A 20,885-nucleotide genomic window follows, 5' to 3' on the forward strand; every position below is an offset into this window, starting at 1 on the left:
TCTGTCAGTTTGAGTGAGACTCCTAAGGAAACAACCCACAGGACTGTCCAGAAGGGTTATAGAGACAACGCTGCCAGGACGCAAAGGTGGAGTCCTGCCGACTAATGGGGAGACCCCTAAGCACTAAACCTCCGGGGCAATATAAAATCACCAGGATAAGAGAAAGAGCTGATAGCAGAGCAGCTCCTAACAATGGCTAACAAGGCAATGGTTGTGGAAAACAAAGATGAAGCAGCTTGCACCTACAAAAAGGACTGTGGGGGTGGGGTGTGACAGGGAATAGTAAAATCTGCAACAGTCACAAACTGTCCCCAGAGCATCCAAACAATAATGGGAGGCTGGGCCTGCAAAGAAAGTTTGATTACTACAGCAAATATCAGTGACCTGCCCAGGACTTTGCCTTGATTGATGTTATTGCCAGGGCTTCTCCAGGACTTTGCCCCATTTTACCATTTATTTATACACACAGCCCTACTCTCTGCTTTTCCAGTGCTTTGTATATATAGAAATGTTAAAGATGCACCTCTGTTGCTCCAGTGAAATGACCAAATGTCTTAATGATTGATTAGCCAGTACAGACTGTTGCAACTTGACTCTAAGTTTATTGGGCCTGAGGATCTCATTTCAAGTCCCTGTGTTTCGCCTTATATTAGCATTTGCAGCATTACAAAATGACTTAAGAGAGGTCTGTTGCTGGTGCAATAGCAATTAATAACAAGAGATTCCAATAACTAGACTTGATCAAGTTATTAATCAAAGATTAATACAGCGTAATACAGAAAGGAAGAGTAATATGTTACCAACCCCTTTGGAAGACAGCAGTGGCAGTGGTCATGCTGTCTCAAAATTCTGTGCTTCCCCCTTCTGTATTTCTACCTAACTGGGAAGAGTTCCCAGTTTCCCTAGATCACTTTACCTAATACACCTTTTTGTCTGTTTCTTTTACATGTTTTTCACTGACAGTGAGGCGCTATACATTTTTACCCCAGGATGTGTGTAATATGTTGTAAGTTTCAAGAAGGCATATGGTTTAAATGTTGACAGTTATATGGACCCCGCACATTACACAAAAACAGAGATGCAATATTTTTCAAAAATATTTTCGGCATAGTGTTTTAGAAATTAGCAAAGTTTAGAAGGTATCTTAGGTTTTGCATTCTCCAGTGCAGACACCTAGCAGGAGTTCGTCCAAAGGTCACAGCATTTACATAGCTTACAGTTTAGAGAATTTAACGTAAATATAAAGGACTTCAGATATAATATACTTATTCACTGACTATTTTCTTATTCTGGTTACATAACACCCCCTATACTTATAGGTGCTATAATAACCAGTTCCTATATTTTAATCAATACCTTTTAACCTTTTACATAGAAGACCTGATTTCCCAATACATTCTATCCAGACAAACTGGTAGTTGATAAGAAAGCAGTTTACATTCCTGGTTAGCAGTTTTATGTCTCCACCGCTCCTTCATTCCTTTCTCCCCGTGCCTCTGCCCGTACTCCTCCCCCCTCTCCTTCCTGCGCCTCCAGGGCCCTTCCCGGGCACATCAGCTGCTCTTTCCAGCACTCTTGCCTGTGCTACTGCTGTTCTTCCCATCCTCCACCTTGCACCTCTGCCTCTTCTTCTCCAAGGGCCTCTGCCAGGGACGGTGGGTTTGTATCATTTTTGGTGGTGCCCAGAATGGGTCCAAGTCCTCCCCCCCTTCACCTGCCTAAGGCTCTGGGAGGGAGTTTGGGTGCAGAAGGGGGTTCGGTCTCTGGGAGGGAGTTTGGGTGCAGGAGGGGTGTGAGCTCTGGAAGGGAGTTTGGGTTTGGGCTCTGGGCTGGGGCAGGGGCTTGGGGTGCAGAAGGGGGTGCAGGGTGCAGTCTCTGGGAGGGAGTTTGGGTGCAGGAGGGGTGTGAGCTCTGGAAGGGAGTTTGGGTGTGGGCTCTGGGCTGGGGCAGGGGCTTGGGGTGCAGGAGAGGATGAGGGGTGTGGCGCTTACCTCGGGTGGCTCCCGAAAGCGGCCTGCACACCCCTCTGGCAATGGCTTCTAGGTTGGGGGAGGCGTGGAGCTGGGGGTCTCCACATGCTGCTGCCCACAGTTTCTGGCCAATGGGAGCTGTGGAGTCAGAGCTTAGGGCGGGGTCAGTGTGCAGAGACCCCTGGTCCCATAGGGCCGTTCCAGCTGCTTCTGGGAGTGGCGCGGAGTGAGGCCGGGTAGGAAGCTGCCTTAGCCCCACTGCTCTGCCAATGGCAGCAACCGGGGGGCCCCTGGGTCCTTTTAAATTGCCATGGGGTGGCAGGCGGTGCTGGGAGATTGCTTTGGGGGAGGTGCGTGAGGGTGGCAGGAAGGGCCAGGGGAGAGACCTGGCCCCGAACATTGATGGAGCTGGGCCCGCAGACCCTGAATATTCCTGGAGCATGGGCACCATCGGCTTGTATAACTCACCACCCCTGTCCACCACTCCTTCCCAGGCTTGCTCCTGTGCCTTCGTTCCTTTCTGTGTTCCTGCCTGCCCCTTCAGTGCTCCCCCTGCCTGCAGTGTGTGTGTGCTTGGTTAGGGCTGAAGTACTATGGGTGCTCACCTATTAACTTGATAGTGTCTGACTGAGGTTGGTTGTGTTGTTTCCATTATGAACCTCAGAGTCCCTCCTCTTGGGTATTTAAAGAACAGCCCTAAAAACATGCCAGGTTTGTAACTCACCCCAGAGAGTCTGTCTAGAGTGAACGTTCTGTGCAGAGTTTGAAACGCAGCAGGAGAAATGTCTGGGGGAAAACAACCTATTTCGCTTGATCAACACATTTCCCTCTGAAGTTACATTGCTGCAATGGGTCCCAGGCTGGGAGGTTGGGCCCGATGAGTTTCCTCTGTTCAATAACCTGAACTAGGCAGGAGGGAGGCTCCACTCAGCTCATGTTCTTCAGTGGAGACTAACTCAGGCTGGTGCCAAATTTTCCAAAGCCAGTTTCTTCTCCCTTCGCACCTGCTCAGACATTTGGCTGAGAGTTTCCTTAGTTTTATACCTCTACAGATGGAGGGTGAAATAGGGAAACAGGAGGATAAGGGGTTCTGGAAGCAGGTAGGGAAGGAATCCCAAAGTGGATGCAGCAGCCAGAAGGTTGGCTGCAAAGTGGAAGGAGTGGGAGAAGCGGTGGAGGCCCAGGTTGGCACATGCTGCTCAGGGCTTTAGCCTGGTCTCTTCACTGGCAATGAGGATCCTTGTCCTTAATAGCCTAAGGGTTAACCCTTTTTCTGCTAGTCCATCTCCATTATGCTGATGCATTGTATTGAGGCATCACTATCAGGAACCTTACCCCAGCTGCAGATGGTCTCCTCTTACAGTGGTCAGCAGCAAGCAGGGGCTTAGTGAAAAGAGATGTACAAATACAATAGCCAGAGGGTGCAGGGTGGCAATTTGGCTGGGTTGGCAATTTGCTGTAATTACAATAAGTATTATTAATAATAATATTCAGCTCATATATAGCTCTTCTCAGCCATAGATCTCAAAGCAGTTTATGGAGGAGGTTGGTATCATTATCCCCAAGTCACTGGTGGGGAAACTGAGCCACAGAGAGGGGAAGAGACTTGCCCAAGATCACCCAGCAGGTAAGTGACAGAGCCACAAATGGGATCCAGGTCTCCTGAGTCCCAGTCCAGTGCCCTATCAGCTTGGCTGCACTGCCTCCAAGAGGGATACTCAAAGGTAGGTGAGAGGGGCAGTATCAGAACTGTGGGGATCCCAGACCTGGGGTACAGATGGTCAGGAATACGGTGCAGTAATAGAGCTGTACAGGATTTGCTAGTATGTGCTGCATACTTTTGCTATGGGGAAAGGTCTATCCAATTGACTAGGGAGCTACAGATATTTAAAGAGTCTTCTGGAGACATGATGCTTAGTTCTGTTGGGTTTTTTTGAGCGTTGTATTTGTTCTGTGGACCATCCGACAGAACTGAATAGAGAATCATCACCAGAGAATCATCGCGTAGGGCAGTTGAAGAAAGCTATAGAAATGTTGCTGTTATCTATAAAGCTCATGACAGTTATTAGCTCCCTGCTTTCACTGTCTCAGGGGAAGTACATCAGGATTTGTAGTTTATCTCTCAGCCTTTAGTCCCCTAATAAGATCCCATCTCTCTTACTAGGTTCATGTCTCACACAGACATACAGAGGATGAGAACTTTGCCTGTGTCCTGTCCTCGGGCGCCATCTAGTAGCAACAAGCAGGAATACAGCTTGCTTACCGCACAGATGGCTGGGGTGTCCATTTCAGGAGCAGGCTCCCAGGCCATAGAAGGGGTTGTCTTTCACCTCATTCACCCAACGAAAATCATCCATGGAGGAGACTGGTCTGGATGGGGGGTGCTATGCTTTCACACTTGGCTGCCTCCACCCCATGAAGCCAGGGGCCCTGTTCACTCCTCTAGGGCAGAAGGGCAGCAGCTCCCCTGGGGACAGCAATGCTGCTAGGAGCCAGTGTGGCTGCTATGTGTCAGCCTGGCTGTAGGCAGTGCCCGTTCCCCAACCCACAGCCAGATGTGCGCCAGCTTGTCCTCCAGCCCCTCCCACTCAAACCTTGGATGACACCAGGCCACTGGGCTGCTGCCGGAGCTCATTAACAATTGACATTAACACAGAGAAAGGAGCTGGAACAACAAGGACCCCACCTTGCTTTCTGCTGTGCTGCCCATTTGCTCTCCCTGGCCTAGTTACGTCACACGTTTGGCCACCTCAGCCCAGAATCCAACAGCTGGCAAGTGACAGATCTTGGGGAACACTATTCCCCAGGGGCTGCCCACTTACTGCTCCAACCCTAGTTTGCCCTTTGCAATCAATGCTTCGGCTGCACGGGTGGAGACTGCGGGAGCTATCTGCATTAGCTTTCATGAACACCCTATGTGCCTCAGTTTACCTGCTTGGCATTAGCCTGCCCATCTGTCTGGGGTACAGTCAAAGGAGGCTCTTAGGGGTAAACAAGCAGGAAATGAAGCAATAGTTGGGATAAGCCACTTGGGGTAAACAGCTTCAAGGGAGTTAAGATGACACTGGTTGGGGTTATTATGTGGGAGGATGCTGTTCTCCAGGCACCAGGCAGAGGGGGTGCTAGGGCTGAAAGCCTAGAGGTGTAAAAGACCAGGAACAGCTATAAAGCCCGTCCCCTGGTTTGGGGAGGTGGGTCATCATCAGCTGCCTGCATGGGGGACACTACCAGTGACACACTGAGTAAGGGAGCACTTGCAGCAGGCAGGCTGTTCCAGCTGGAGACGAAGGTAAGTAGGTGAGAGGACCTTGCCAAAGGCTGCAAGGGAAGACGGTGTAAGTGAGAGGGAAGATGTGGCTAGGCCTGTATCATGTGATCCCTTGGCTCAGACTGGCATGGCCCTTTGGGTGAATGATTAATATGCAAGTCTGAAGCCCTTGTTTTCAGTCACTTTATTCAGCTGATGCCTCAGGCTTCTGGAGGCAAAGGGTTTACAGGGGCCCAGCCCAGCTGGGCCAGCTACATTAATACGATTGGGAGGCAGGGGGCTGCAGCCCAGAAACCCAGTCGAGGGAGCAGACCAAGACCATGGGGATTCCACCCAGAGAGGGGCGAAGGTAGCGAAATCTGTCTCCAGCGGGGTGTACGCACGAAGGACTGAAAGACAGAGGTTTCATGTAGCTCACCCTGTACGTGGGCCAGCACTTCTTACCAGCTGCCCTTCTTTGAGGAGATACCCACTTCATGCTGAGTGACACAGCAGGAAGATCTCAAGCACTGCCTGAGCGTATGGAGCCCTGGATAATCCGCAGCCTCTGACTGATATGTTACAGCAGGGTGTCCCTTTGGGCCTCCTCGCTTCTCCTGGGCACCAGGCTTTTGCAATGCAAATGATTCCAGCCAGATCATGTTGTGGGGATTGGGAAGGGAGAGGTTGATATTTGGGGCCTTAAATAAAAACACCCCTAGTCTATCCAGCCAGCCTAATTGGAATGATAGAGGCCATCTCTAGGGCTCCAGCTCTGGGGCTGGGGGAAGCATTTATACCATCCCTCTGCTCCTCAGCACAGCAGGGTGAAAGGAGCAATGAAATGGTGAGACGCAGAGGAAGCTCCCATCCCCGTCCCCACCCCTAGCTCCATTCCAGTGCCCCACACACGGGATGAGCCGGAATGTTTCTTCAAAGCAAACTCAAACTTCTGTGCCCAGCCCACTTTATATAATCACAGGCCCCTGCTTGCTGCCCATCCCAACCCCTCCACAGTTTATGCTGGAGGGCTGGCATGGTTCAGACCAATCCATGGCGCCTGTTTGAAGATAAGTGACCTGGTAGAAGGTGTCCATCTGGGTGCCAGCTCCCCATGGCATGGCCCTATAGCATGGGGGAGTCCTTCGTGTCCTTTGGAGCCTCAGGGTGATTGGGAGCGCTGGTAGGAAGGCTGCTGCCCATGGAGTTGTGGCTAGCGGCAGATACAAGATTCATTAGGTCAAAGGGCAAAGGGAGGACAATAGTGGAAGGTTTCTCAGCAGACAGGCATTGCAGCGTGTGCAGGTAACGGAGCTGGACAGCAGCTGGGGAGCTGGCCAAGATCTCGGCTGCCATCCTCAGGGATTCGGAGGTAGCCTTCTCCCCCTCGGCAGCAATCACCTGCAGCACAAGGGAATGAATGACTGTTTCTGCACCATTCCACTGGGTTGGCCCCACTGGGGCTGGCAGGACCTGACATCGTTTCTTACAGTGAGTCTGAGTGAAGATGCTAGGCTGGAGTCGCTGCAAGCTCCTCCCATGGCCAGTGCTCCTACCTTAGTCTCTGCAGTGCCTCCTGCTGAGCAAAGGAGGGAGTGGAATAGCCTATGCAGCCAGAGCTCCTCCATCACCTCTCTGCTGGGAAAGGTTGGGACTGCAGCAGGGTAACCCACCTGCTGCAGTTGCAGCACCTACCAACTCCTGTTATTCCTTAAAGTGGGGTTCCCCAGCCTGTGGGTCAAGTACCATTAGGGCTGGTCAGAGGGGCCTTCCTGGGGATCTTGACTGGGTGGAGCCCTCCTGTGGAGGAGGGCTATAGAATAAGCAAAGGAGGGAGCAGTCAGTTCAGGGTTTGGGACACAGGCACTGTGCTCCGGCATTTAACCTGCCCTCTCCTGTTAGGATTCCCATCACTCAGTGCAGGGACAGAGGCAGCCCCGGACTCAGCCTGCAGTGAGCGCCAGTGGGAAGAGTTTGATAAAGGGACTGCTCCATGCCGCAGAAATGGCTGAACTCCACAGGGGGACGTAGGCATTGCAACACAGAGCATGGAGGGGCACTGGGCAGTGCTGCTGGGGAGAGGGCCCCCTTGGGATAGGGAGAAGCACCCCTCCCATTGCAGGTGTGGAGGGGCAGTGCTGTGTGCAGGAAGGCGTATGGGGTGAGGAGTCAGTAGAGGCCCTGGGGGGAATCTCCCCGCCTGGTTGTGGTTGTGGTCTCTGTCCAAATGGCCGGAAAAGGCTGGGAATTGATCCGCAGGGGAATATAGGGGCATTCGCTGGTGTCCTACCCGCACTTTGGCCTGTCTCTGGGCCTCTGCTTCCATTGCCAAGGACTGCTGCAGTTCAGCCGGCAGCCGCACATGATTGCTGCAGGAAGAAGAGACCGGAGTTACATGGACCCTGGAATTCTGTGCCCATGGGTAGCGCCAGGCTGCGAGCCTGTCTGACACTGTGCCCCAGTGTCTCCTGTCCCAGGCTGAGGCAGCTTACAAAAGTCCCCGGAGTTCAGATTTTCAGCCTTCCAATCTCATCTCCCACCCAGCTGGGCCCAACCCACCTAGCACTGGAATCAATGGGGTTCTTCCCAAGGACACTCTGATTCTTGAACTAGGGTCTGTTATTGGCTGAGCTGTGCTTTCTTCCTCTGGAACCGGGCCGGGAAATCTGAATTGCAATAACAGGGCCAGATCCCCAGCTGGTGTAAATGGATATAGCTCTGACAACATCTGTGGCACTATGCTGAGTTTCCCCACTGAGGAGCTGGCCCCAGCTGGAAAACACAAGAGCGTTTTATGCCATTTAAACTTCTGCAGCCCAGTGAGTGGAGGTGCTGAGTATGTGGGTGTGATGTTGCACTCCATATGCTTTATGAAAATATGCTTGGAATATGAATATAATATAACTGGAATATGCTTTATGCAAAAGGTCTCTTGTAAGGTATCATTACAAAGCTTATAATCTACTGAGTGTGGTTATCCTTTTTGTATGAATGTATCATTCGTGTATCTGAAGCTAGAAATATGAAGTATTACTCTAAAGTCCTATTGTAACTATGCAAAGTGTGGGCCATTAATAATGGCTTGGAATCTTGACTTCTCCCATTAATCAGGACAATTGGTTGTAAATGGCTCTGTTTACTTGCAAGCCTTCCTGTGTTCCTGTAAATCAGGACAGGAAGAATGGCGGCTGGGGTCTCAAAGGACATGTGACCATGTCACTTGGTACTGGAATCCATCTTAAGCCTGGTTTTCCATTTAGAAGGAGGGGTGGGGACCCAGAGAGACAAAAGATTCCTGCCTTGTGCCAAAGCTATAAAAACGGGGTGGAACAGAACAAAGGGGGCTGCCTGTCATAAGAAATCCCCTAGTTATCACCTGAGCTGCAACTAAAAGGAACTGTACCAGAGGAAAGGATGGGGCCAGGCTAGGAAGGAGTCTAGTCTGTGAAATAAATTTAGTGGAATATCTCTGACTGTGAGATTTTACCAGTATTCAGTTTCTTAATGTACTAGGCTTAGACTTGCATGTTTTGTTTTATTTTGCTTGGTAACTTACTTTGTTCTGTCTGTTATTACTTGAAACCACTTAAATCCTACTTTTTATACTTAATAAAATCACTTTTGTTTATTAATTAACCCAGAGTATGTATTAATACCGGGGGGGGGGGGGGGAACAGTTGTGCCTGTCTCTCTATCTGTGTTATAGAGGGCAGACAATTTATGAGTTTACCCTGTATAAGCTTTATACAGAGTAAAATGGATTTAGTTGGGGTTTGGATCCCATTGGGAGCTGGGTGCCTGGGTACTGGAGATAGGAAACCTGCTGAGCAGTTTTGGTTAAAGTCTGCAGCTTTGGGGGCATGGTTCAGACCTGGATCTGTGTTGCAGCAGACTGGCGTGTCTTGCTCAACAAGGCAGGGTTCTGGAGTCCCAAGCTAGCAGGGAAAACGGGCTCAGAGGTCATTTCAGCACATCAGCTGACAGTCCCAAGGAGGTCTCTGTGACCAACCCATCACAATGGGCAAAGGAGAAGGGCTGGCTGGGGGCTCGGGGTGCTGAAGAGGTGACACCTGGATAGAGCTTCAGGGGCAAAGGTGGCAAAGGACCAGACATTAGCAAGTAGTGTTTGCAAAGGGGATGGGGAGGTTTCTTTACCCTGCTGGGTCTCCATTTCATACGTTTCCTACCTACATTTCTGTTCTCTCCACCTTGATTCCCCAGCGACATGTGACTGCATCCAAAGCGACCTGTAGAAATGGGGATATACTGACCGTGGGCAGTTTGTGTGGCACTGTGCCAAGGCACTTACAAACAAGTCAGACAGTCGGCACAGGCTCATATGGTTCACTGCCTGAGAGCTCGTGTTGGAGGGATGTGTCTGCTATGGATACTTGTGCATGCTACAGAAAAACACTTCTGGTTAAAAGGCTTAAGTGTCTCTAAAGGTTGGACACCAAGAGAAATCCCTGTAGAGGGCAGGCCAAGGAGGTAAGCTGCCATGTACGTCTTCATTGCTCTTGGCTTCTGGGTCTCACACTGTGCTCAGGAAGATTTGCTCCCAGAGAAGTCAGCTGACTCAGAAGCACCATTGCTGCCTCAAAAAATCTAGTTCTGGTGTAACTCCACTGAAATCAGTGGAGTGGGTCCCACTTACCCCAGGCCTGAATTTGGCCCTGGATGTGTCATTTGAATCGGCATGGCTGATCATTTCCCAGCGTGGATTGCTTCCCCCAGGCCCCATTCAGCAGCTGGATTGGTGTCACCTTTGCTGCAGCTGGAGGAGAAACCTGCTGCGGCCCATCAGGCCTGCGTTTCTGTGGCTGCTTTGTCTGTGGCTGCGGCCCATCAGGCCTGCGTTTCGCCCCAGTACTTTGCCCTTGGACAGCCTCTCTAACCCAAGGGACTCAAAGTATAATCATCACACTGTTGCCTTCCATTGGGCGCAGCAAGTCTCCAGAGTCTGCAGAGTCCCTGCAACTGATCACTGTGGGCTTCTTATAAGCCTTTCCCTGAGGCCCTTTATACACCATGTGTTGAAAGATCGATCTACTGCATTGCCCCAGTGCTCTGGTCCCACAGCTGCCCACCTCCTTGTGGAGATACCTTCATTTCCTGGCCAATGCTCTTCCTCTCCAGGAGGATTTCACTGAAGGATCGATGGGCCAGCAAGCGCTTCATGGTTGTCTGTACCAGCAGCTTGACAGCGCTGGAGAGGTTGGCCACGCTGGTTAGGAGGAGAGAGGCATTTTCCATCCGGTAGTAGCAGACTGCATCTATTTCCACGGTAACCATGTCTTTAGTCACCACCTAGACAGAGAATGTTGGGGGTGATGGAGCTGGTTCTGATAACTCTGGGGTGGGATGGAGGAGCTGGGAACACTGCAGAAGAGGAAGAATGGCCTTGTAGGTAAGGCACTGGGCGGGGACTCAGGAGATCATAGGGATTCTGGTCCTAGCTCTGACCCTGGGCACGTCACTTTGCCTCTCTTTTCTATCCTGCTCTTGGCCTGTCTTGTCTATTTTGCACGTAAGTGGTTTGGGCAGACTGTCTCTTACTATGTGTGTGCAGCACCGAGAACAATGTGATTATCACTGTTCACGGCAGCATCCACCGCATGCTAGGAGTCATGCAGGATGGTCCCTGCTCCAAGCTGCCCACACGGAAAAAATCTCAGGTGGGGGCTCTAGATGCTGCTATTAGCTAGTAATGCAGCCGGGTATAAGGAATGCAGGGAGAGGGAGCCAAGGAAAGAAATGAAAACAAAGGATTTGGGCATAGGGAGGGCTGCTCCCCACTGGCCTGTGCCTGCCTAGACCCTGAAATGACAGACTTTAATCCCAGCAGGCTGTCCTTCCAAGGCTGGTACATATGTGGGGGTCCTTCAGATGAGATCTTAAGAACCATGCCCCAGCCTCCTCTGCGCTGGACCCCCTGGCAATTTTTGAAGAATCTGGCCCAGTGTCTTTGGCCAAAAACTCTTCCTCCCTTCTCCTTGTCGTGCTGTGCTGTACTGGCCAGTGGTGCATTGGGTTATGTTTGGTGTGCTGTGTTGTGCAGCAGTGTGTTGTGTTGTGCTGGGCCTTAGTGTGGGCGTTGCCCATTTTATGTGTTCAAAAATCGTTAACTTGGATTAAAAATGGAGAGATTTTAATGTACCTGTATGATTTGTGCCTTCTAGTTTCTGCACTTTTAGGGTGCATTTTGGTCACATTTACGAGCCTTTCTGCACAGCCATGAAGCCTAGATATTTAGCGTTGAATAAGCGGGGAAAAAAAGTGAGATTCTTGCCCATTCACCTGACTCCAGGACCTGGGGCTTATAAAAATACCAAATAGCATAAGATTGGCAATATGATCATGAGCATGGAGCAGTGTGCTGTCTGCCAGTCGGCTAGTGTCCTTTGCCCAGAGCTGGCTGCATCTCAGCTGTGCTGGCTGTGTACAGCTTCTAAAGCACTTTGGGGTCCCTCAGAAGCCAGAGTGCTATCTAAGTGTGAGATACTTTTATTGCTCCAGGGCAGAATGACCGACACTAGCCACTGGCTGCAGTTAACTTCAGGCTTAAGCCTGCCTCTTGGGTGGGTGTAATATTTTATGCCACCTTCCCACTAGGGAGCAAATAGCTCTAACCAACCATAGGAAAAGCTAATGCTAGAGATGCAAGGGAATAAATGGGAGGGAGTTGGCTTACCTCATGGAAGGGGATCTCTAGGGTTTTGAGGCGACGGTCTACCTTGTGGTATGTATCCAGACAGGGAAGGAAGAAGAAAAGGCCTACGGGAGGAAGAGACAGAGTAGCAGCATGTGACTGGATGCCATGGAAGAAAGTCCCACTCCCTGACCCAACAGCAGCAAACTTGGGGCTACGTAGGACAAGACAAAGACCAAGAGAAGGGCCCAGAGCTGCAGCGTCTCCCGCACTAAACACCTGCCCAGATGTCCTGCTGCAGGAATGAGTGGAGGGGGGGACGGAAATAAACTCTTCCCAAAAGATGTGGCAGAGACATCAGTCCCTGAGGGGTTCCCCTGGCCACTCAGTGCTAATGTTTTAGAGTCACTCGCTGTCCCCCACTCAGCATGCTGGGTTCTCACTTCACAGGTGAGCCCACGTCTTAGCGCCAAGATGGGTCTGAGCTGTAACACTTGGAGCAGGATCCAGACCAGAACAAGCTGTGGACGGTTTGGACGGGGGTTCTGGCTCAGGCCCAGGGCCGGCTCTAGGCACCGGCAAAGCAAGCACATCCTTGGGGTAGCACATTTCCAGGGGCGGCACTCCATCCAGACTTTCTTTTCGGGGCAGTTGCGCTCTCGGAGCTGCACCATTTAGACGGGGCGAGGGCGCCGCGCCCCCGGCTGCAGCAGGAAGGGGAAGCCCCAGCCCCGGGATGCTGAGCTGCCAGGCCCAGCCGCTACCTGGGGAGGAGAGGGCGAGTCCTGCCGGGGCTGCGCCGCCTCCTCTGCGCACTGGCTGCTGTGCTGCCTTGTGCCACCCCTTATATGGGGGCTTCTCTGCGCGGCCGGGCGGGGGAGGGGGGAAAGCCCCTGCAGGCGCTGGGAGAAGGTGACATCACTCCCTCCACTTCCAGCACCGCCTGCGAGCCCCAGCCCCACCTGAGCTTGGGGTGGCAAAAAAACCGAGAGCCGGCCCTGCTCAGGCCCTTGGCTGCCTAGAATCCTCACAGTGGGGGCTTTGAGGAGAGGGGTGCCAGGCCCATGGGGTCTTAATGCAAGGGCCCCCCAGGCAGCTAATATGTGCGGAGTGCGGATGGAGCAAGCTGAGCATGGCACATAGACGCGAAGGGCCCTGTGAGAGGAGAGGGGTAGGGAGACAACCACAACCTGCAGTTGGGGGTGGGAAAGCGGCTGCATTTCCACTTCCTCATAGTTGGGAGGGGGAAGGGAACCAGGGGGCATGAAGCCTGACCCCACCACTTCAGCAGTGGTTGGAGGCCTGCAGGTGTTGGGAGCCGCACAGGAGCTGCCATTGCCAGAAGAGGAAACAGGGGTCCCAAGAATTGCCTACTCGGAGTGGGAAAGGGCCAAGGGAGCCGCAGGCACTGAGCACAGGATTTCCAGACGCCCCTCACCCGACTCATCTCCTGTGGCTGCAGCAGCCCAAGGGGCAGCCAGCCCTGTGAGGAGCCAGTCACCTGCCAAGCAGAGGATAATGCCCGCATTGTCAGCCATTAGCAGACCTGGTAAGGGAGGGAGACAGCCAGAGCCCGCAGGGGTGGGGTGTTAGGAAGACAAGGCCATCGGACGGAGGGGAGAGGAGAAGGGTGCAGGATTGCAGACTCAGGATTAGCAGAGGCTGGCCTGGATCAGGATGTACATTTGTGGTGGGTGGAGTGAGAGGGGCAAGGCACGGGGAGTGGGACACTGGGCGTGGGATCCCCTGGGAACAGTGGGGATGGGGTGGCTGGCCTGACACTTCTGGGAGCCCCGTTGGAGCCTTGCATGAGTGTGGCAAGAGAAAGGGGTGAAGGAGCGAACAAATTGCTTACCGGGCCCTCGGGGCCTTCCGGGAAGGAGGCGCCCAAGTCGGAACACGATGGCTCTCTCGTACTCCCGCACGATCTACAGTGGGAGACAGAGAGCCTGGAATTGGAGGAGGTGGGGATCTGGGGGAAGGGCTGCGGCACTGGAAGAGAAGCTGGTGAAATCGTTGTTTTGGGAAAACCACCGAAAGGCAAACTGTGCAGAGCCAGCCAGCCAGAGCTGTCAGCTAGTGTAGCTCCATTCATGCCAGGGCTGCTGTTTCCATTTATGCTAGCTGAGAATCTGGCCCAGAGACTGTATGGCAATTGCAACTGTGGCCGGCTCCTGGCCAGTGGAACTGAGAGCAGGGAGCCTGTCTCTCCAGTGCTCTCAATGATCTCCCTCCTGGGCCTAGGCAGCGTAGAGGAGGAAGCCATTTGAATCAAATGCAGAGGGGGCAAGAGCCAGATCTGGGGTGGGGCGAGTACATTGGGATGAAGAATTCTGGGAGGGGTGCAGGGGTGGGGAATGACTGGGACTGTGTGTTGGGATCGGGGGAGATTGTGATTGGCTGTGCAAGGAGACCATGACAGGAAGCTGGGGATGGGACTGAGAGCCACTGAGGGGGAGACTGAGATCAGATGGGGAGCTGGGGGAGACTGGGAATGGGAAGCAGTGTAGTCAGGGAGGGGAGACAGATCTGAGAGGAGCCAGTGTGCAAGGAGACAACTGGGACTGGCTGAGCAGAGAGCCTGGGACAAGGAGTCAGACTGGGGGAGGGACACTCAGATTAGACAGGGAGGCTGGGGTGGGAAACTGGGACTGGGAGCCAGTGGGGATGGGGACTGTGGACGTAGGAGGCTGAGCGGGAGACACAGACGGATGGGTTGAGGAGCTGGGAGCAGGGAACTGGGACTGGCTGGGCAAAGGAGATGGGGACTGGGATGAAAAGTCTGAGGAGTGGGGACTGGGACTGGCTAGGTGAGGAGGATAGGACTGGGACAAGGAGCCCAGGGCAAGGACGGGACAGGACCAGATTGGAGGGGAATGGGCAGAAGAGTTTGCACACTAGAATACACTCCCCTCCAGCCTGGAATGGAGCCCAAGGTCCTTGAGACCATAGGTGCTGGTAGAGTGGCAGCACCTGCTGGTTTGAGCCCCTGGCTTGAAGTAGTACTAACCACCAGATACATGGTAATAGCTTTCAGCACCCCCACTTTAAAAATTGTTCCAGCACCTATGCTTGAGTCTCACCATTCCTCTGCTGTCAGCAAATATCTGGGAAATGATCTGGATAACAACCAACTATTGCTATCAGTTAATCCATTAGCTTAAGTAGCAGAGGGCTGAGTGGTGTATGTAAAGGTTCTGACTCTGCTGAGGACCTACATGGGTGCCAGTATGATGCCACATGATGGCATTTCTGTGTTTTCAGTTTGCTTTTTTAAAACTCTAGGAAATTACACCCAAAACCTATGTTAAAATACCACAATAAGGTTGCAAAGTCAAGCACACCATGCATAGCCTCACCTTCATGCAGAACCAGACAGAAATGGGGAAGGTCAATATGATGAAGAGAAGGGACAAGATGGTAAGAAGCCACTCACAGATACCTCGACCGGGAGATGTCATCCCTAAAGAAAAAGAAAGAACACATTAGTAGGTGCCTATTTCCATATTACTGACCGATTGACACCTGCTTGCGTGGTCAGAAATCCAGCTTCCAACAGGTGATCAAAACCTGCTTAGAGATAGACAGAGTGTAATCACTTGGGCTGGAATTTGACCAAGACACTGGAGTCAGTATTCAGGGCCTGGTTTAAAAGGGTAAAAACATGGTTATGTGTGAGCATTTTGGAGCAGAGACTGCATTACTATATGTATTCTGACAGCACCATTGGGAACAAGTGCTCATCAGGCACTACTGCTGATATCGTACTTTAAATATTCATTAGAAATACTCTGAAAGTCCCAGCAAAGAAGAGGCATTTCGCATGTCCCATTTCCCAGGTGCAGCCTGAGCCAGCATCTCTCCTGTCGGGGTGGTGTAGCTCCTCTGGTGGGCTGGGTACGAAGCTTTTATCGTTTTGTGTTTGGGACGATTCCATTGTCCGCGAGCAGACTCCCAGCTGGATGCATGAACCAGACAAAGCCAGTGCTCATTCCAGGAGGGCACCAGAACCAGGTGAAAGCTCTACTCCTCTCTGCTGTTCTAAGTGGAGGCTGCATTATTCATCTGGGACTGGTACAGGGGGATCTCAGGCTAGGCCTGTGTGTCCTTTTGAAATGGATTCCAGCTGCAACCTCGACCCTATTGAGTATAGCACTGTGCATGGGTGTGTCTGCTACGCCTGGAAAGCCACACCAATAAGAGGGACTAGAGGCTGCAGCCCAAACCCCAGGCTTGTGGTTTTGGCAGGCCAGGGTGTGCCACGTGCCACTTTTCCACTGGTGCCCTTAGGAACAAAGGCCCAGATCCTCAAAGGTTTTAATGGGAGTTAGGTGCCTAAATACCTCTGAGGATCTGGGCCCAGGTCTTTGTGCCATGGCATGAGGCCACAGTGTGAAATGGGCAGCTGCAAAGAACCCACGCTCTGTGTGTGTGGGGGGGTGGGGCGCTTTGCTGTAACATGGGAAGAAGGGTGAGGCCAGCAGCTTCCCCGTGGTTGGTCTAAGAGTCCTGAGCTCAAGGAGCCCATTGAAGATCTTTGGCAGGGGCAGCAGCTGGTTCTGGGTCTGCACCTTTACTGACCTGATGGTAGTGTCTGATTCACTCCTGGGCAGTGAATGACTAGAGGCCACCCAGTGCAAGGGGAAGTTGCAACAGCTCTTTCTTTTGTGCCAGCTTTATGGGCCTGGGGATCCACAGCACAAGCAGAAAAACGGATGGTGCCCCACTGCACTGTGCTTCAGCCCTGACCCACTGGAACCACTCATAGAGGCTATCATCTATCCCAGAGGTGGGCAAACTTTTTGGCCTGAGGGCCACATCGGGGTTGCAAAACTGTATGGAGGGCGGGGTAGGGAAGATTGTGCCTCCCCAAACAGCCTGGCCTCTGCCCCCTATCTGCCCCCTCCCACTTTCCACCCCCTGACTGCCCTCCCTCAGAACTCCCGACACATCCAAACCCCCTGCTCCTTGTCCCCTGACTGCCCCCATCCTGAGACCCCCTGCCCCTAACCGCCCCCCCGGGACCCCACCCCCTATCCAACCCCCCCTGCTCCCTGGCTGCCCTGACCCCTATCCACACCTCCACCCCCTGACAGGCCCCCTGGGATTCCCATGCCCTATCCAACTCCCCTGTTCCCTGTCCCCTGATTGCCCCCCTCCCCGAGAACCTCCAACCCATCCAACTGCCCCCTGGTCCCTGTCCCCTGACTGTCCCCTAGGACTTCCCACCCCCCTACCATGCCGGAGCCAGCCACACTGCCCGGCAGGAGCAACGGGCCAGAGCGCTGGCGGTGCGGCGAGGTGAGGCTGCGGGGGGGGCCGGCGGCTAGCCTCCCCGGCCGGGAGTTCAAGGGCCGGCAGGACGGTCCCGCAGGCTGGATGTGGCCCACGGGCTGTAGTTTGCCCACCTCTGGTCTATCCCCATTAGTTAGCAGTATTGCTTGAGGCCTGGCCCCAGGGTGCTAGGGATACACACAGTAAGAGATAGTCCCTGCCCCAAACAATAGACAAAGGAAATGCTGTTATCCCCATTTTACAGAGGGAACTGAGGCACAGAGAGACTAAAGTGATTTGCTCATGGGGAATTTGTGGCACAACTGGAACTGAACCCAGCTCTCTCAATGCCCAGGTCAATCCCTTAGCTCAGAGACAATCCTGCTGCTTGGAAGCTATTAAGCAGGGGTCTCAAAGTCCCAGCCTGTGGGCCACCTGCGGCCCAAGAACCTCCCCACTGTGGCCCACAGAGGAGAGACCCAGGCTGACACGCTACCGGCATTGTTTTTTGCGGGTGCTGCCCCCCGCAGCTCCCATTGGCTGGGGGAGAGGGACAGAGATATCATCATTAGTTGCTGGGCAGAGTCAGCCATGGAGGCAGCATCACTTTTCCCCACAATGAATATAAACAAGCCGAAATACCGAACACAACTATCTGATGCCCACCTTGCTGCAATCCTGAAGGTGTCAACTGCTCAGTCACTGGGGCCAAACATTAACAAACTGACAGAACTGAAGCGTTGCCAGATGTCTGACAAACACTAAAAACTCTCTGGCAGGGGAAGAATTGTATAAAGTTGCATGACAGTTTTATTATTTCTAAGAAATTCAAAATAAAAAATAAATATCAACGTTTTCTTTTCTGAACACCTTCTTCAGTGACATTATTGGCTCGCTGGGAGGATTTGAGGACTGGCACTGGCCCTACGGTAAACTGAGTTTGAGACCCCTGCTATTAAGTCTTTGGCCTTTTTATGTGGCTGGTGCCACTAGAGCTAAAGCCCCTGGTGAGTTCTGTGATGTGGGCACCTCTCCTGTGGGACCTAATGTTACCCAAGTATCATCAGACAGATATCAGAGGGAAACAACTCTTATTCCCCAGCAGCCCCAGGTGGATGGGCAGCAGTGACTTCCAAATGAAAGGCTACCTGGGCTCTTACTAATTCTCTGAGCCATGCAGTCCTTTAGGGTTGATGCTGTGACTCAGAGCAACAAGTGATCCTTTCCCAGAAATTCTGGCTTTTAACTTTGTCTGAAGCTGTAGGACTGGATTAATTGCTATTTATGGAGGATGAGACCTGGCATGCGTGCGCGTGTGTGTGTGAGAGAGAGAGAGAGCGTAAAGGCTTACAATGAAAGAATGGTGGTCTGAGCTCTGAGTCCAGATGTTTATTTACTAATGGACAGTACAGGAAGGAGAAAAATCAGAAAGCAGAGATCATTTTAAATAGACCCTAACCCTCACCTGTCCTGTGCGAGGATAGCTGTGCTCTCTCTGTAACCTACCAGCTCCTGCAACGCTCATGCATTTATAGCCCCTTCCATTCAGGCTTCACAATCAGGAATAAGTTAAGCCTCACACACTCCCTGTGACATTGATTATTTCCCTCAATTAACAGATAGGAAAGCTCACCCTCTCAGGCTCATGCACCCACTCTGTAGCCCACAACCCAATGCTTCTGCCTTCAGGCAGGTGCTCTGTCCACGAGGCTATATTAGCTCCCTTGGTTTTGCTTTTAAAATATTCCCCCTTTGAACCTTCCTTTCTGACCTCCCATCAGAAGGCTGGTAGGAAGGAGAGCAAGAACCCCCTTCTCCAACTGAGCTGATGCTGACGCCACCTTCTCCCCAAAGTGGGCATGCTCCAGCTTCCACTGGCTGCCCTTAAAAGCTGGCCTTTCAGGGCTACTGCCCCCTTTAGAGAACCCGTGGCTCTAGTAGGCAGATGGCTTCCTGCTGGGTGCAGGCAAAGCCCTGAAAGCAGAATGCTTACTCTTTCCAAAGGTGAGTTAACATCCCTGCTTCCACTGACTATGACAGTCCCTTCTGCCTTTAGGGGCTCTCTGCAGAAAGACCAGGTCTAGAGAGGCGCTTGAACCGAAGCCCCACGTGCCAACACACCAAGCTATAAGGGTTCACAGTCTGTATCTGAGTTTTGCAGCTGGACCTTCTCCCTACAACAAGCTGAACTAAACCTGTGGCTGGAAACACTCCCAAATTGCGTGTCCTCAGAACCTCCAGCAATGTTCTGATTGTGGCTTAGTATCTTGGTTGTAGCGACGAGCAGCTCCCTGTAATCAAGACAGAACTCCTTAGAGGAAAGAGGCAGCTGTAGAGAATTAATCATCAGGGAGAGAGAAGTAAAGCTGGGGCAGCAGAGCAGCTGGACTGGGGAGGGTTTTTGCTGCTTCTTGGCATTCCCTCCCATCCCTGTGATGCCAGGGCTGAACAGATCAGTTCTGTGGATAGAGCCTGTGCCTATTGGTAGTACAGTGCCAATATACAAAGGATGAGAGGCAAAGAGCTCTGTTGATCACCTCACAGTCCCCCTTCTTCCCCTCCCCTCCCCACCCCATGCCAAATCCCTGCCCCTGGAACTGGCCATCTTGATCTGTTTCCTGTGGCAATAGGTTGGTTCAGGTGTGTTCTGGGCAGAGCAAGGCTTAAGAGACACCTAGGATAACTCTAGCTAGAAACTTCTTCTATCTAAGGGTAGTAAATAATCCCCTGTGCTTCTCAGGGTTAAGGGGTAATAGAGCTAGTGAGGCTGTGGCCTAATGAAGCTAATGAGCAGTGCTCTGAGGCCTAAAGGGATGCAGGATGGATGCTGTTTGCTGCTAAATTCGTTGCTTTATTAGAAATGGAACAGGTCCTGATGTCTCTGAGCAGCCTGGCTAGCCCCAGGGCCTGGTGCTGAGCCCTTCTGAAAATCTGGCCCTGGGGGTTTGTGTGATCACTTGCTGCTTGTTCCTGCACCATGCACTTACTGCACCTGCTTTGCTCTCCCTTTGCATTGGTGTAAATGACGATACAGGGATCAGAGCAGAATCGGACCCCAGTGCCCCACAAGCCAGTAGCCTCTGTCCCTACTGCTCTCCTGCCCTTTCCAAATCCTACCTTCCTCTTGTCGCTCACTTTCCAGCAGTGCCATCACCTCTGTTTCCTCGTCGAAAGACACTACATCGTCCACGTCTACCACTGTGGAGCTCGGCATCCTGCTGTCTGTCTCCATGGGGCTCTTGCCTTCCTTGGCTTTCCCCCTCTTGAGCCCCTCTCTGTCCTTGCTGGCTGCTCTTCTGCTCTCCACCTTCTCTCTCCTGCCCTGTGAGTCTGCAGGCTCTCTGTTCCTCCTGTGGGACTCCTTGGAGGAGCTGCGAGACCGCTTTTCCATCCTCATTGGGGGCTGCGAGCGAAGGAGCATGCAGCTCTTGGGAAGCAGCTTGCTGCGGCGGCAGGATGACCAGTCTTGGGAATTTATCGGGGAGTGGAGGAGGTGGCAGGCGGGGGAGGCGCAGGAGGTTTTGATCATTCTCTGGGCTTGTCAGACTTGTTGGACAGTGAGCCAAGCAAGCTGTTTTCCCAGGCGCTGTCCTATCCCGCACCTACCTGGCGCTGGCAGAGGAGTTTCAGGAAGGCTCAGTCCCACCAATCAGATGCCAAGACGATGGAATCCATGATGCGGGTTTATGTACTTTTGCATGACTTTGGCATAAAATGCATTGACACTCACACAAAGGGGTCTTTT

At 52.4% G+C, this 20,885-nt stretch overlaps 1 protein-coding gene across 1 annotated transcript; it reads right to left on the bottom strand.

The window, feature by feature from the left end:
• Nucleotides 1-5,407: 5,407 nt before the first annotated feature.
• Nucleotides 5,408-20,597, bottom strand: NPHS2 (NPHS2 stomatin family member, podocin). The gene is made up of 8 exons (XM_073356531.1): nucleotides 20,258-20,597; nucleotides 15,226-15,329; nucleotides 13,722-13,794; nucleotides 11,909-11,991; nucleotides 10,321-10,524; nucleotides 9,409-9,464; nucleotides 7,508-7,586; nucleotides 5,408-6,618 (listed from the first exon to the last, which is right to left on the bottom strand). Exons 1-8 carry the CDS (start codon nucleotides 20,559-20,561, stop codon nucleotides 6,343-6,345), a joined length of 1,179 nt encoding a protein of 392 aa, XP_073212632.1. The 5' UTR covers nucleotides 20,562-20,597; the 3' UTR covers nucleotides 5,408-6,342.
• Between the last annotated feature and the right edge of the window lie 288 nt (nucleotides 20,598-20,885).

The sequence above is a fragment of the Lepidochelys kempii genome, chromosome 8, assembly GCF_965140265.1.
Source record: "Lepidochelys kempii isolate rLepKem1 chromosome 8, rLepKem1.hap2, whole genome shotgun sequence".
NCBI classification, from domain to species: Eukaryota; Metazoa; Chordata; order Testudines; family Cheloniidae; genus Lepidochelys; species Lepidochelys kempii.

Bases quoted from the DNA above. Each gene is read 5' to 3' on its own strand.
- NPHS2 (XM_073356531.1), bottom strand. From the start codon at position 20,561: ATGCTCCTTCGCTCGCAGCCCCCAATGAGGATGGAAAAGCGGTCTCGC. The intron at 13,795-15,225 runs GTGAGGCTATGC...CTCCCACTGTAG, and splicing joins CTGTCTGGTTCTGCATGAAG to ATCGTGCGGGAGTACGAGAG. The intron at 9,465-10,320 runs GTATCTCCACAA...CCATTTCTACAG, and splicing joins GCATTGGCCAGGAAATGAAG to GTCGCTTTGGATGCAGTCAC.